Source organism: Haliotis cracherodii, unplaced genomic scaffold (genome assembly GCF_022045235.1).
Source record: "Haliotis cracherodii isolate W230 unplaced genomic scaffold, xgHalCrac1.p SCAF_13, whole genome shotgun sequence".
Classification (NCBI taxonomy): domain Eukaryota; kingdom Metazoa; phylum Mollusca; class Gastropoda; order Lepetellida; family Haliotidae; genus Haliotis; species Haliotis cracherodii.
Window position 1 is genome coordinate 29,705,795 of NW_027266268.1, and position 12,997 is coordinate 29,718,791.

The window sequence follows — 12,997 nt, forward strand, 5'->3', positions numbered from 1 at the left end:
CGGGATATAAAACTTGCTCCGTGACAAGTAGTATATCCACCTACGGAATGAATTTGCTGTAGGTACGTGCAAAATATAGGGTACAACACCGGCGTGATCTGAGAAATCCGGTTAAGACCTTTCGTTACACAACAGATCCTTCTCGACAGCATATTATCCTCGATAAAATAGCAAAGTCATTACGCTAACGTGAACCAGGAAGTGAACCGGAAGTACTTTCAAATATATTCCGGACAACACGACAATGATGGTACATTTAATCATGCAGCTGCATTCGTTTTAATTAGTAAAGGGTCGATCTAAGATAGATAGCCTAGCTTTCGGGGAAATCGTTATGGCTCGTCACACTGAAAACCCGAGTTCGATTCCCCAAATGTGTACAATGTGTGCAGTCCATTCTTATTGTGGTGTAAAACTAACCCCAGTCATTATATCAATTTTGATAAATGGTATAGTTTTCTTTCTGCTTTGTTTTTAACAATCGCAGCTGACAAAATAAGAACGAAATACTGACGACGTGATAGCCGACAGACCTACAGTATGTCTGTTATTTATTCGGGATCCGACCGGTAACGATCCAGGTGGTCATCATTTGTTTTGGGGAATATAGTATGCTAACTAAATCAACATGGCCGCCGAATCTTGAGTTGACAGATGAAATCTTGATTCGGTTTGTCGTATGTCCACAGTAAGACATTTATCACCATGAATGTAGCTATTTCATTGTTGCAGACGTAATATTCATGTTTACATATTTGGGTGAATTGTCATCATGTTTGAGCATACTATATCAGTGTTTCAAAATGTACACCCGCCTCGGCTACAGCCCTAATCTGTCTTGCTAAAAAAAGAATTCTCAACTCGTCAAGAAGCAAATTGATATTGTAGCAATAAGAAACACCTCCCTAAAAGAAATGGTAAGACTTCCGTCCATATCCCTACTCAAAAATATATATGATTGTAAGGATTGAGCAGCAATGCATTCGTATGTAACTTTTGAGGCGGGGTCCGGGCGGAAGTTTTACCCTTTCCCTGTCATTTTTGGACGCAACGAAACAGGCTTTCAACTTCGGGAGCGGTTATTTATTACAGGGCGTGGTAGGAGACAGATGGTTTTTTAATGCACTAATGTACTGAAAAAAATAACCCTCCCCTAATGCTTGTCATATGTTTGTATTTCCCTCTCCATGTCCTTGTCCATGTTTTCCATGACCCTCCCCGGAAATACAAAATGTAAAAAGTACTTTATATTATGTTATGAATTGCCTTGTATACATAACCCTCCCCAAAGATGTGTAATATTTTTTATGACCATCCCATGGAGATTGTCATATTTTTTGTGACCCTCCCCTGATTCCGTATGAACCCCACTCCCCTAATAATAAATGAAGGGTCCCTTTGTTTTCTTTGACATGTCGAACTTGAAATTCTTAGATGACACTGTTTCACTTTAACAGTATGGAACTTTCACAAGGCTGGGACTCTGAATCACTAATAAAATTCATTAAAAAGATTCATTAATAAATTTCACAGAATTAGGCTTTCAAAAATAAAAGAATTGGTTCTCAGGCAATGTTTTTTGAAAATATAGTGTGGGCGGGCGGAGTCTCTTTTTTATTTATTGGTTGTTCATAACAGTTGTGTAACCAAATAAACAATGTGTACAATCAACCTGGGAAAGGGCCCCCCTGCATAAATGTATTCCTTGATGAGTAAAATACTGGAATACAGTATTGGACTAAGTTGGTTTTGGAATGTTAAAGGATTTTTGGGTTGTTGTTTTTTCAAAATCAAAATAATAAGGAAATGTTCAGTACATTATGGTGTGAAATGTAAATGTTTTGAAAAGTATCTGTTTTCCAACAACAAATTTTGATTGTGTCATATTGATCACTCAAAAGAGTCAATATAGCCAGTCTCAGCATGTTTAGCTTCTTGTGGTTTGCCTGACAACAGTGGACAGTCTACAGGACCCAATGACTTTTATTCACTGGCAAAAATTATTAAGTAGGGCTTCAAGAAGTACTCCAGAGCCGAGTTGTTTTCAGAAAGACTCGAATCTATTATTGAGGATTAGAGTACTCACAAAGGAAGATCACTCTAAGAAGTTTAATTGTAGATTTATATGTAAGAACATGGAGTAATTATGTGCTTTAGAGCTTGAAAAAGTAAAAAATTAATCCTTTCAGAAATTCTGTCATTATCCAGTAAATTAAGAGCTTCTTTTCACAGTAAGCTTTGGGTTTCAAATATATGTCATATCAATCAGCATGGTCTCTCTAGATGACCAATTACTAAACAAAATCATCCGCTGCAAGTATTTTGTCAAAGTTGTCAAAATTATTGTATTTGAAGCAAGTGATAGATGATAATGTCCTTGTGGTTAAAGTGTTTGCTTGTCATGGTGAATGCTGGGGTTCAATTCCCCACTTGGGTACAATGTGCAGATTTCCTGTATTCCCCTCCGTGATATTGCTTGAATAAAAGCTGCGTAAAACCATCCTCACTCACTAATAATGGTTTTGTTTGTTTGGTGTTTAACGACGCACTCAGCAATATTCCAGCTATATGACGGCGGTCTGTAAATAATTGAGTCTGGACCAGACAATCCAGTGATTGACAGCATGAGCATCGATCCACACAATTGGGATTGATGACATGTATCAAGTAACTATCAACCAAGTCGGCGAGCCTGACCACCTGATCCCGTTAGTCGACTTTTACGACAAGCATAGTCGCCTTTTACGGCAAGTATGGGTTGCTGAAGACCTATTCTACCCCGGAATCTTCACCCATCACTAATGATGGTAGTTTGCTGTAATGAATCATGACTGACATGAAAACTTGACTTGAAAAACAGCAATATCACATATGTGTTTCACGACGTGAAATTCACGTACATATTACTTATTGAAAGGAAGGACGTTACGTGTTAAAGGCTTATCCATAAGATGGCTTTATCAGAAATGTGTTATTATCGGGAACTTGAGTAAGAGCCATATTGACCTTGGTGAAGCCGCAAAGCCCTGTTCAATAAGGGTTGTTGCCTCCCTTAGCGAATTATCCCCCCTTAATGGTCCCATAATGCAACACTTATTGAACAGGGCTGTAAGCAAAAAAGCAAATATTTACTTCTTTCTCAATCGGGGGCATGGGTTGCCGAGTCGTCAATTCTCTGTGCTGAGTTGCACCCCTTGGGCAATCAAGAAACCTATGATTGTGAGTCGAATCCTTGTTCGCCCCGATTATGTTTCTAGGTTTGTCAGCACCATACCCGTGCTCGTGGGATTCAGAAAAGTCGTAAATGTCTAAGACCTGCATCACTTCAGGCTTTCCTCCCACATTAAGCTGAAACGCCAGGATATAACAGGAATACGGTTAAAAGCGGCATTAAACACAACTCACTCACTCACTCTCTCAATCATTGTCTGTTGGTATTTTGAAATGATATGTACAATTATATGTTACATAATGTAGAGATCACTTTTTAGAATATCTTTGCTAACACCAAGGTGTTTAATTTTATGATGGTAGAAAGATAATGTTATCAATTTGGAGCTAGGTTACCTCTAGATTTATCCACTCTAAATTTAATCATCACGCTGGAGGGAGTTGGGGTACGAATTCAATTCAGTGAGTTTGTCTCCTAATGAACTGCAATGATTGCTCAAAACATGATGTACTTGTTGCAGACTATTCTGTATTACGATGACTGGCAACGAAGGAAACGCCGCAGGGAATGGCCGTCCAAAATCTGGAAAATCAACCGCACATTCATTTGTGAGGTTTGTAAATAACACACGGCGAAGAGTGGACATTATCTGGCTCAACTATGAAGGTGCTCGAATCAAATATCGGACATTGCTGCCTCAGCAGTTTGTGGATGTCAACACATTTGTTGGACATCCATGGGTCTTCCGCGACTCCGAGTCCGGAGATCGCCTTGTGGTGCAGCTGAAGGAGATATATGAACCTATTGGCTGGACACAGCATGATGGATGGCCGCCATGTAGAAAGGTCGTACATATTTCCATTCCAGGTACGTGTAAAAGTCAAACACATTTGATACAAAAACTCTACAAAAGAGACATGCTTCTTGTATTTTTGTTGTATTTATCAATTTATTGTTACAACTTGATAAAAAAGATGATGGAAAACATTTGGAATGTTTTATATTTCTGTATCTCTTTTTTGTATGTTAACTCAGTAATGAATCGATTTGTTTTTAGCCCACCTTGGCATCATCAAAGTGAGCTTATGACATGGGTTTTCATCCTTTATCCATCCTTTTAATTAGCAGTGAACTTTTTTCCATATCCTTACGTAAACCTCTCAATGTTAAAGACAACCTCCATAATCTACAGTCCATCAACCATCATTTTGGCACCAGGTGTTTCACAATTAATGGAGTGGTTCAATCCTCCTTTAGCCAAAAGACAGTACTTATTACCCAGCATATCATATCTCTCTCTCTCTGTTGAAAACATTACAAAGTCAGGTGAGCTACATAGCCTTGCGGAGTTATTAACTAAGGGAGGTAATTATGTTAATCCGTTTGGGAAAATCACACTCAAATTCTCTCCATTATGTCACTATCATTCATGATTACATAGGTTAGTTTTGCTGTGGTTATTATTATTCAAATAGAATAGGTTTTCAGGAACCAATGCTTGCCGTAATAAGCATCCATGCTTGTCGTAAGAGGCGACTAACAGGATCGGGTGGCCAGGCTCGCTGACTTAGTTAATACATGACATTGTTTCCCAATTGCGTAGATTGATGCTCTTGATGTCAATCACTGGATTGTCTTGTCCAGACTCGATTATTTACAAATCGCGGCCATATAGCTGGAATATTGCTGAGTGCAGCGTTAAACAACAATCAAATAAACAAACAAATCATATTACTAAAGTATCAATATTTTGTAGGACGATTTTCATGGTGTCAATCACTGGATCGTCTGGTCCAGACTCAATTATTTACAGATTGCCGTCATATAGCAGGAATATTACTGAGTGCAGGGTTTAACAACAAACAAGCAAAACAAATATTATTATTCATTATGTATTTTCAAATTTGCATCAATATTTGTGATTTATGGTGCACTGACTTTTCTGTTTTTATAACTGAGATGTTTATGTTATATTTCAGTGTACTCCCTTAAAGAGAGGTGCATGCAGGTGGTTCGCAAGTTTGTTCCACGAGACCAAATATGTCAGCTTGAAGTGCCAACAACATTGAAAGTTGCTTTAAAAGATACTGTTGTCATAGGTTGAAAGGAAAGGTGCTTCATGTACATTTTGTCTGTAGCCACACCAGGCCAGTAGGAGCCAGCCCACCTTCTTAGTGTAGGGTGGCTAACGTCTTGTTGGGAGTGTCTGTGAACAGTGTGCCCTAGAGAACCATGGGATGCGTTGTTTTAGAAGGGAATCATGGGATATGCTGTTTCAGAAAGGAATCATGGGATACATTGTTACAGAAAGGAATCATGGGATATGTTGTTTCAGAAAGGAATCATGGGATATGTTGTTTCAGAAAAGAATCATGGGATACATTGTTTCAGAAAGGAATCATGGGATACATTGTTTCAGAAAGGAATCATGGGATATGTTGTTTCAGAAGGCCATGATGGATGTGTTTTAATTCAGAAGGCAATTATGCGTTGTTTTGGCAGTTAGTCTCTGCCTTTTTACCCTTGAAATAAAAATTTCAAGGATACCCATTTATGAGCTTTAAACAATATATCTATTTGGAGACATTTTCTTTTTTACATTAAATTTTGTAAATGGATTTATGGTAGTATTGAGAAATAGCCTAGTCAGTTGCTCTCTGGGAGAATTACTCTTATGATAGTTATCGCTCTGCCATGAAGTGGGGCGGGGGATATAGGAACGGAGTTCGTCCGTCCGTCACCTTCTGAAAAACTGTTGTTTAGGTCATAGGAACGAAATCTTACACACTGATGTTACTGGACATGATCTCAAATGAAAATTGGTCCCGTCAATTGTTGTTTTACGGAGTTATGGCCCTTGTTCTGTGCTTTCCCACCTGATGCATACACACTCGGTGAAATGGGGACAATATTTTTCAGAAACTTCTGAAGTAACATGAGTGAAAGTTTGCATGCTTCCCTACTTGTCAAGACTGAGTTCGAAAATTGAACCCGTAATTTTTTTTTGTACAGAGTTATGGCCCTTGTTATTTTACTTGCAGCACAGTGTCTGCAATATGGGGATAAGTTTTCTCAGAAACTACTGAAGTTTATTTAAGAGATGCGTATCAAGACTGAATTATTTTTTTCTAGTGAAGTGGTCTTTTGTATGTAGTAATTTCACATGTAATAATTTTTTCTGATGACAAAGCAGCCCAGTGCCTATCTCTTCTAAAGTCTGTATTGGACTTTTTTTTATAGTTTATATTCTCTACTATATGAACAAACAAAATTCTAATGAGCCCCATGGTGGGGGATAGTGATAACACTGTTTTCTTGTTGAATTATTTTTTTAGTCCAGTATCAGTTATTATTTGATTCATGTTTTCGGCAAGGAATCATTGCAGCTCTGGTGTTTCATTTTTCTTTCAGGAAACAATACAAGAGAATAAGGTGTGTTCAGATAGTTTATGTAAATCATAAATCAGGTAATTTCGAATTTGCATACCGTATTCGACGTAACAAGCGCCCAGGGCGCTCTAAAAATTAGAAATAGGGGGCTCTTATTAGAATATTATTTTGGTGAAAAAAGAGAGATGAAAGATAAATTTTGTGGTTCGTGCTGACAGCCTGAAATGTTTATATACGCTAGATATATTTTTCTGGAATTTAATTGCCCATAATTAAGGGTGCATATAACACACGAGTGCGTATTATACGCGAATAAATAAGTCTTTTGTACATTGAACAATCGGAAGGGGTGCTAATTGGGATTTTTCACTAGCCAATATATTTGCAAATATCGCCGTGGGCGCTTATTAGAGCAGGGTGCTTATTACGTCGTATACGGTAATTCAGATTCATATAAATATGGGGACCAACTAAAACTGTTTATCCATGTATTTGCTTGAAAGGATTTGTGTTTATGACTTACCTCAAACTTGTTTGTTTATCAATATGCCCCAGACAGAGTCGTGGATGTGTTCTCAAGATGTGCTGGATAGTCACTGACCTTTTACTGAGTATAAATACTTTTTTGAAAATGTCAAGTCCTAAAATTGAAAAATGTCATTTGGGGTGGTGATATGAATATCACATCCAGTATTTATTGCATGTGTTTAATATTTATCAGGAAAACTTGGAAAAGGTCCACGGGACCAAAGGGAACTGATGGTCAGACCTCGTCGTAGTACACTGCCGGTGGTGTAGATCTTAGCTCCAAATTGTAATCACTGGATTTTCTGTTTGGCTCAATTATTATTATTTACAGACTGACGTCGTACAGCTGGAATACTGCTGAATGTGGCGTAAAACAACAAACAAAACAAAACAAAATTCACAATGTTCAAACACCCTGGTGGGTCTGTCATGAAAGCATATGACCTGATCCATCCTGTACATAATGGCTGCTGGATCAAGTCTTGAAAATGTGAAATGACTCTTAAAGCCTTATGTGCAGGCCGTAGTACAGCCTCATTGAGGTTCAGTTTGCAAGAACCTATTGTGATTTCAATAAAGAGCTATTTTATCTATATATCTGCCCATGTCAATTTGAAGTTAAATTGCATGCGGACATATGTTTTTATTTGGCCTCATGCCTCATGGCATTTTGACCAGGAACATCTATAAAACAAGAAATTATCCTGGACTCTGTGTTACGGTAGCAGTTGTTTTGAGGCCATTACGTGTAAGTTGCATTCAATGGACAGGAACAATACTTTCAGATTTATTTTATTTCAGCTTTTCATAACTTTAACTTCCTTAGAATCTGAAAGCCAGTTCATAAGACACCAAAGACCTGCATACCAGCACAGCATGTTGTTATAGTGTGGGGGGCATGGGTGGGCCCAGTCATCTAAGGCGCCGCAATTCGCTGTGCAGAGTTGCGTCCCTTGGGCACGCCAGAAAACCTATGATTGTTGGTTCGAATCCTGTTTCCCCCCAATTATGTTTCTAGGTTTGTCAGCACCATACCCGTGCTCGTGGGTTTCACCGAAGTGGTAAACGTCAAAGACCCTGCATCACTTCAGGCTTTAGATATTTCTTGGTTATAGATTAAATGCTCATGAGCGAGAGAAATTCTGTGCTTAAAAATATCAGTGTTGATCGAGATGGAGATGGTATAATTACTTCTGAAACAAAGCTTTGTTGGCGAATGTGTCCAGAGTATTTATGAGAATAGAATGGAGAAATGATACATTTGAGAACTAGGAGGATCAAGTTTGTGTATAAATATATTGCAATCTGTCATGTTTCATCTGGGAGTAATTCCAGTATGTAGTTTAGTAATGTGCATGTGAAGATGTTTTGAATAAGTTGTATTATTATGATTTTATGAAGGTTATTATTATGTACAAAGTCAACCAAATATGGTGTCATAAGCGCACACCTCATTTCATAGTATCAATTATCATGTTTCATGGCATCCTCTATATCTCCAGGGCTTGCATTCCGGTAAACCTACACTGACACCTGGATTCTTTCCTGTGTATTCTCTTGATCTCAAATTACCCACCCTTGAGTTTCATCAACATTTTACCGACAAATCAAACGATGAGATAAGGAAAAAAAAATGGGCAAGGGAGGACTTGCCACTGCTAGTTTTGATGGACTTTGATCCATTCCATCAAACAGATTTTTTAGGGCTTCATTTTGCGTGTCAGTCAGTTTTTTCAACATTGAATATCATGAGAAAAATCATTGAAATCGGAATTGGCCGCCATGTTGTTGATATCACCAACCCAAAATTGAGGCTGGTTTGTAACTCACGTTCTGATTGGTCCGTTAGACTGAGAAGCGTGACAAATCAAATTGGCTGATGGAAATCAAGGGCGGGTAATTTGAGATTGCAAGAACCACAGGAATTGATCCAGGGGTTGTGCAGAGTTTTCCGAAATGAGAGTCCTGGAAGATATAGAGGATGGTTTTATGAAAGGAACAGTGTTATTCAATGTGTTTTCTTGCCATGTAACAACAATGTATTATTATCAATTTTAATAGTCACATACATTGAAACTTAACAAGAAATAAATACACAAATGCTACTTATGACCAATGTATTATTTTACAATAAAATTGAATTTCCATGAGTTTCAGCAGCCTTACAGGGTTCATATGTTGTCATTTTCTGTACAAAGGATGTGAAATATATGATTTTAAGAAAGCAATAAGAATATATGTAAAATTTCATTTTCTTCAGAAAGACATTTGAAAGATTTTTTTAAGAAAAGCACACACAAAAGGTTTAAAGGTTGTTATTAATAAAACAGAGATACATTTTTTCAGTTACGTATGCCAAAATTTGGTATTTTTAACATAAAACAAGAAAAGTGATTTGTCAGTGACACACTATACATCACTCATTTTGCAGAAATGTGAATATTTTTTTTTCCGAAAGTGAATTCATTTAATTCATAATGTTGTAACCACATCATGATCCAGGGTAGAATAGAACCCATGCTTGCTGTAAAAGGCGAATATGCTTGGCGTAAGAGGCGACTAACAGGATCGGGTGGTCAGGCTCAATGACTTGGTTGAAGCATGTCATCGTATCCCAATTCGTGGATCGATGCTCATGATATCAATCACTGGATTGTCTGGTCCAGACTCGATTATTTACAGACTGCCGTCATATATTTGGAATATTGCTGAGCGCGTTTAACAACAAACAAATAAATCATATTCTTGTAATATCACGTATGACAATGGTTTTGAAAATCAGCATTTATGTTTTGTATCCGAAACCTATATCCATGTATCATGTGTAACTAATTAGGTAGATGTGTTTCATAGTATCCGATACTGTGATTCATTATTCAGTGTATTACATCTTCATTCTGTTAGTGAAGAACAAACAAACAAACAGTATAAATACGCCTGTGAAGACCCTGGTTAGAATTGGTATTCAACAACCCGTGCTTGTCATAAAAGGTCCCTTGGGTGGTCAGAGATGCTGACTTGATTTATGCATGTCATCGTATCCCAAATGGGTCGGTCGATGCTCATGATGTCAATCAGTGGATTGTCTGGTCCAGACTTGATTCTTTACAGATGCAAATCATGTAGCTGGAATTTTGTGGCGTTAAGCAACAACAAACGACAAGTATTATTAATACTCTGGACTGATTGGCCTTCATATATTAGTTTAGAGCGTGATTTGTACGACATGAAGCCCAAAATAGCTTGCCAATCAAATGACTGTCATGAGTGAGTTTAAGTCTGTGTTCGAGATAGGAAAGATGGTGACACCATTTCCAAAACAAAGCTTTGGTGGTGAATGGGTCCAGGGTATTTAAGTAATAGAATGGAGATCTAATTCCCTGGATAATAGATGATGATCAAATCTTATTACCATAACAACTGATCTTGCATCAGTCTCATAACAAATACATAATTGCACCTTTCTTAAGCTGCACGTGTAGAATGTTGGTGTCCAAGGTACACAATTAACTGCTTGCCTGAGTCTGCTTGTGTTTTCCAATTAAAAATTAGCCCTGATTATATTCCCTAGTTTTCTGATTTCCCAGTATCCCCAGTTGGTCCCCAGTATCCTGAGTTGGTCACCAGCATCCCCGGTTGGTCCCTAAAACCACGCCATCCCCAGTTGGTCTCCAGCATCCCAAGTTTGTCCCCAAAACCACAGTTGGTCTCCAGCATCCCGAGTTGGTCTTAGCCATCTCCAGTTTGTCTCCAGCATCTTGAGTTGGTCTTAGCCATCTCCAGTTTGTCTCCAGCATCTTGAGTTGGTCTTAGCCATCTCCAGTTTGTCTCCAGCATCCCAAGTTGGTCTTAGCCATCTCCAGTTTGTCTCCAGCATCCCGAGTTGGTCTTAGCCATCTCCAGTTTGTCTCCAGGATCCTGAGTTGTTTCCCAGTATCCCAAGTTGTTCCCCAACACCCCAGTTGGTCTCCAGCATCCCCAGTTTGTCCTCGCCATCCCCAGTTGGTCCCCAGCATCCCGAGTTGGTCTGCCCATCCCCAGTGGGTCCCCAGCATCCCCAGTTTGTCTCCAGCATCCCCAGTTGGTCCCCAGCATCCCCAGTTGGTCTCCAGCATTCCCAGTTGGTCCCCAGCATCCCCAGTTGGTTTCCAGAATCTCCAGTTAGTCTCCAGCATCCCCAGTTGGTCCCCAGCATCCTCAGTTGGTCCTCGCCATCCCCAGTTGGTCCTCGCATACCCAGTTGGTCCTCGCATACCCAGTTGGTCTCCAGAATCTCCAGTTAGTCTCCAGCATCCCAGTTGGTCCCCAGCATCCCAAGTTGGTCTCCAGCATCCGTTTTGGTCCTTGCCATCTCCAGTTTGTCTCCAGCATCCCGAGTTGGTCCTCGCCATCCCCAGTTGGTCCTCACCATCCCCAGTTGGTCTCCAGCATCCTGAGTTGGTTCTCGCCATCCCCATTTAGTCTCCAGCATCCCCAGTTTGTCCCCAGCATCCCGAGTTGGTCCTCGCCATACCCAGGTGGCCCCCAGCATCTCCAGTTGGTCCCCATCATCCCGAGTTGGTCCTCGCCATACCCAGGTGGCCCCCAGCATCCCCAATTAGTCTCCAGCATCTCCAGTTTGTCCCCAGCCTCCCGAGTTGGTCCCCAACACTGTTACTGGTGGTAAGAGGTGACTGATCAGGTGGTCAGATTCAGTAACTTGGCTGATGTGTGTCATCCTACCTGACAGCGTAGGATGTTGCTCCTAATATCAGTCACTTGTTTGGCTGTTCTACATTTGATTATTTGCAGGTTCTTTGATGGGGTTGGAATATTGCTGACTGTGGCATTACACGACATTCTCCCATGTATTATGTTCATGAAATGTATGTGAATATTATTGTAATAAAGTTGTTCTTGTTAATATGACTTATTTTGAAAAAACCCAACACATTTATAAGGTCAACAGACCTGAGATATTGGTGGACCAAACACCTGACAAATTGTCATTAAGTTTGTCATGAGCTTTCTATCACTCTGAGTCTGAGACTGCTGTGACATGAGTGAGTGAGTATGGATTTACGCCGCTTTTAGCAATATTCCATGTCGGGAATCGATCCCGATGGATCACACCATCTGGTGGACAGAGACAGATAAATGTTTATTTAAGACACACCTCTATGTTCACCTTGTATGTTGTATATTCGTGTATTACAGGTCCTGCTCACAAACCACCTATGGTATAAAAACTCACTCAATCACTCCTTGAACAAGGTGAGGTGAAATTGGGTACAACGTCGCGTCCAAGATTATTGCACTTATATAGCGACGTGCATGCACGTGTGTGTGTGTTTGCTTGTACTAGTCCGGACTGATGCCGATTTATAGTGCTAGCCCACTGAGATACCATGCTGCAGTTTAACATGAATACCCCACTCAGATACAGACTCCGAGCCGACCAGTCCTTGTTTTAGCCCCTTAATGCCGAGCGCCAGACAGGGTAACAACAAGTACCATCTTTTAACGTCTTTTGGTATGACGCCGGGGATCGAACCCCGGACCTTCCGCTCTCCGGGCGGACGCTCTACCTCTGGGCCACGGAGGCGGTTTCTCCTTGAACAATAATTTAGTGGTAATATGGAAAAAAGAGATATTGGGTTAGTCAAGTCCTCTCCCTCCCCTACTGTTGTATAATACCATATGACATTATCTATTTAAAAAATTAATAATTTCGAAAACTAACATATGTTAAACTCGGACCTTTCTCTTTCAATAAGTGCAGAGTTGCAGTAAAGAAAAGAAATTTTGATGGTGTTGTGCTTAAACTTTCTCTGATGTGAAACCGACCCGTGAAGATTCTGGGGTTGAATAGGTCTTCAGCAAACCATACTTGCAGTAAAAGGCGACTATGCTTGTCGTAAAAGGCTC

At 39.7% G+C, this 12,997-nt stretch overlaps 1 protein-coding gene across 1 annotated transcript; it reads left to right on the top strand.

Moving 5' to 3' along the window:
• The first annotated feature begins 611 nt into the window (after nucleotides 1-611).
• On the top strand, nucleotides 612-11,893 carry LOC139459829 (von Hippel-Lindau disease tumor suppressor-like). The gene is made up of 3 exons (XM_071241526.1): nucleotides 612-688; nucleotides 3,693-4,039; nucleotides 5,152-11,893. Exons 1-3 carry the CDS (start codon nucleotides 612-614, stop codon nucleotides 5,274-5,276), a joined length of 549 nt encoding a protein of 182 aa, XP_071097627.1. The 3' UTR covers nucleotides 5,277-11,893.
• Nucleotides 11,894-12,997: the final 1,104 nt, after the last annotated feature.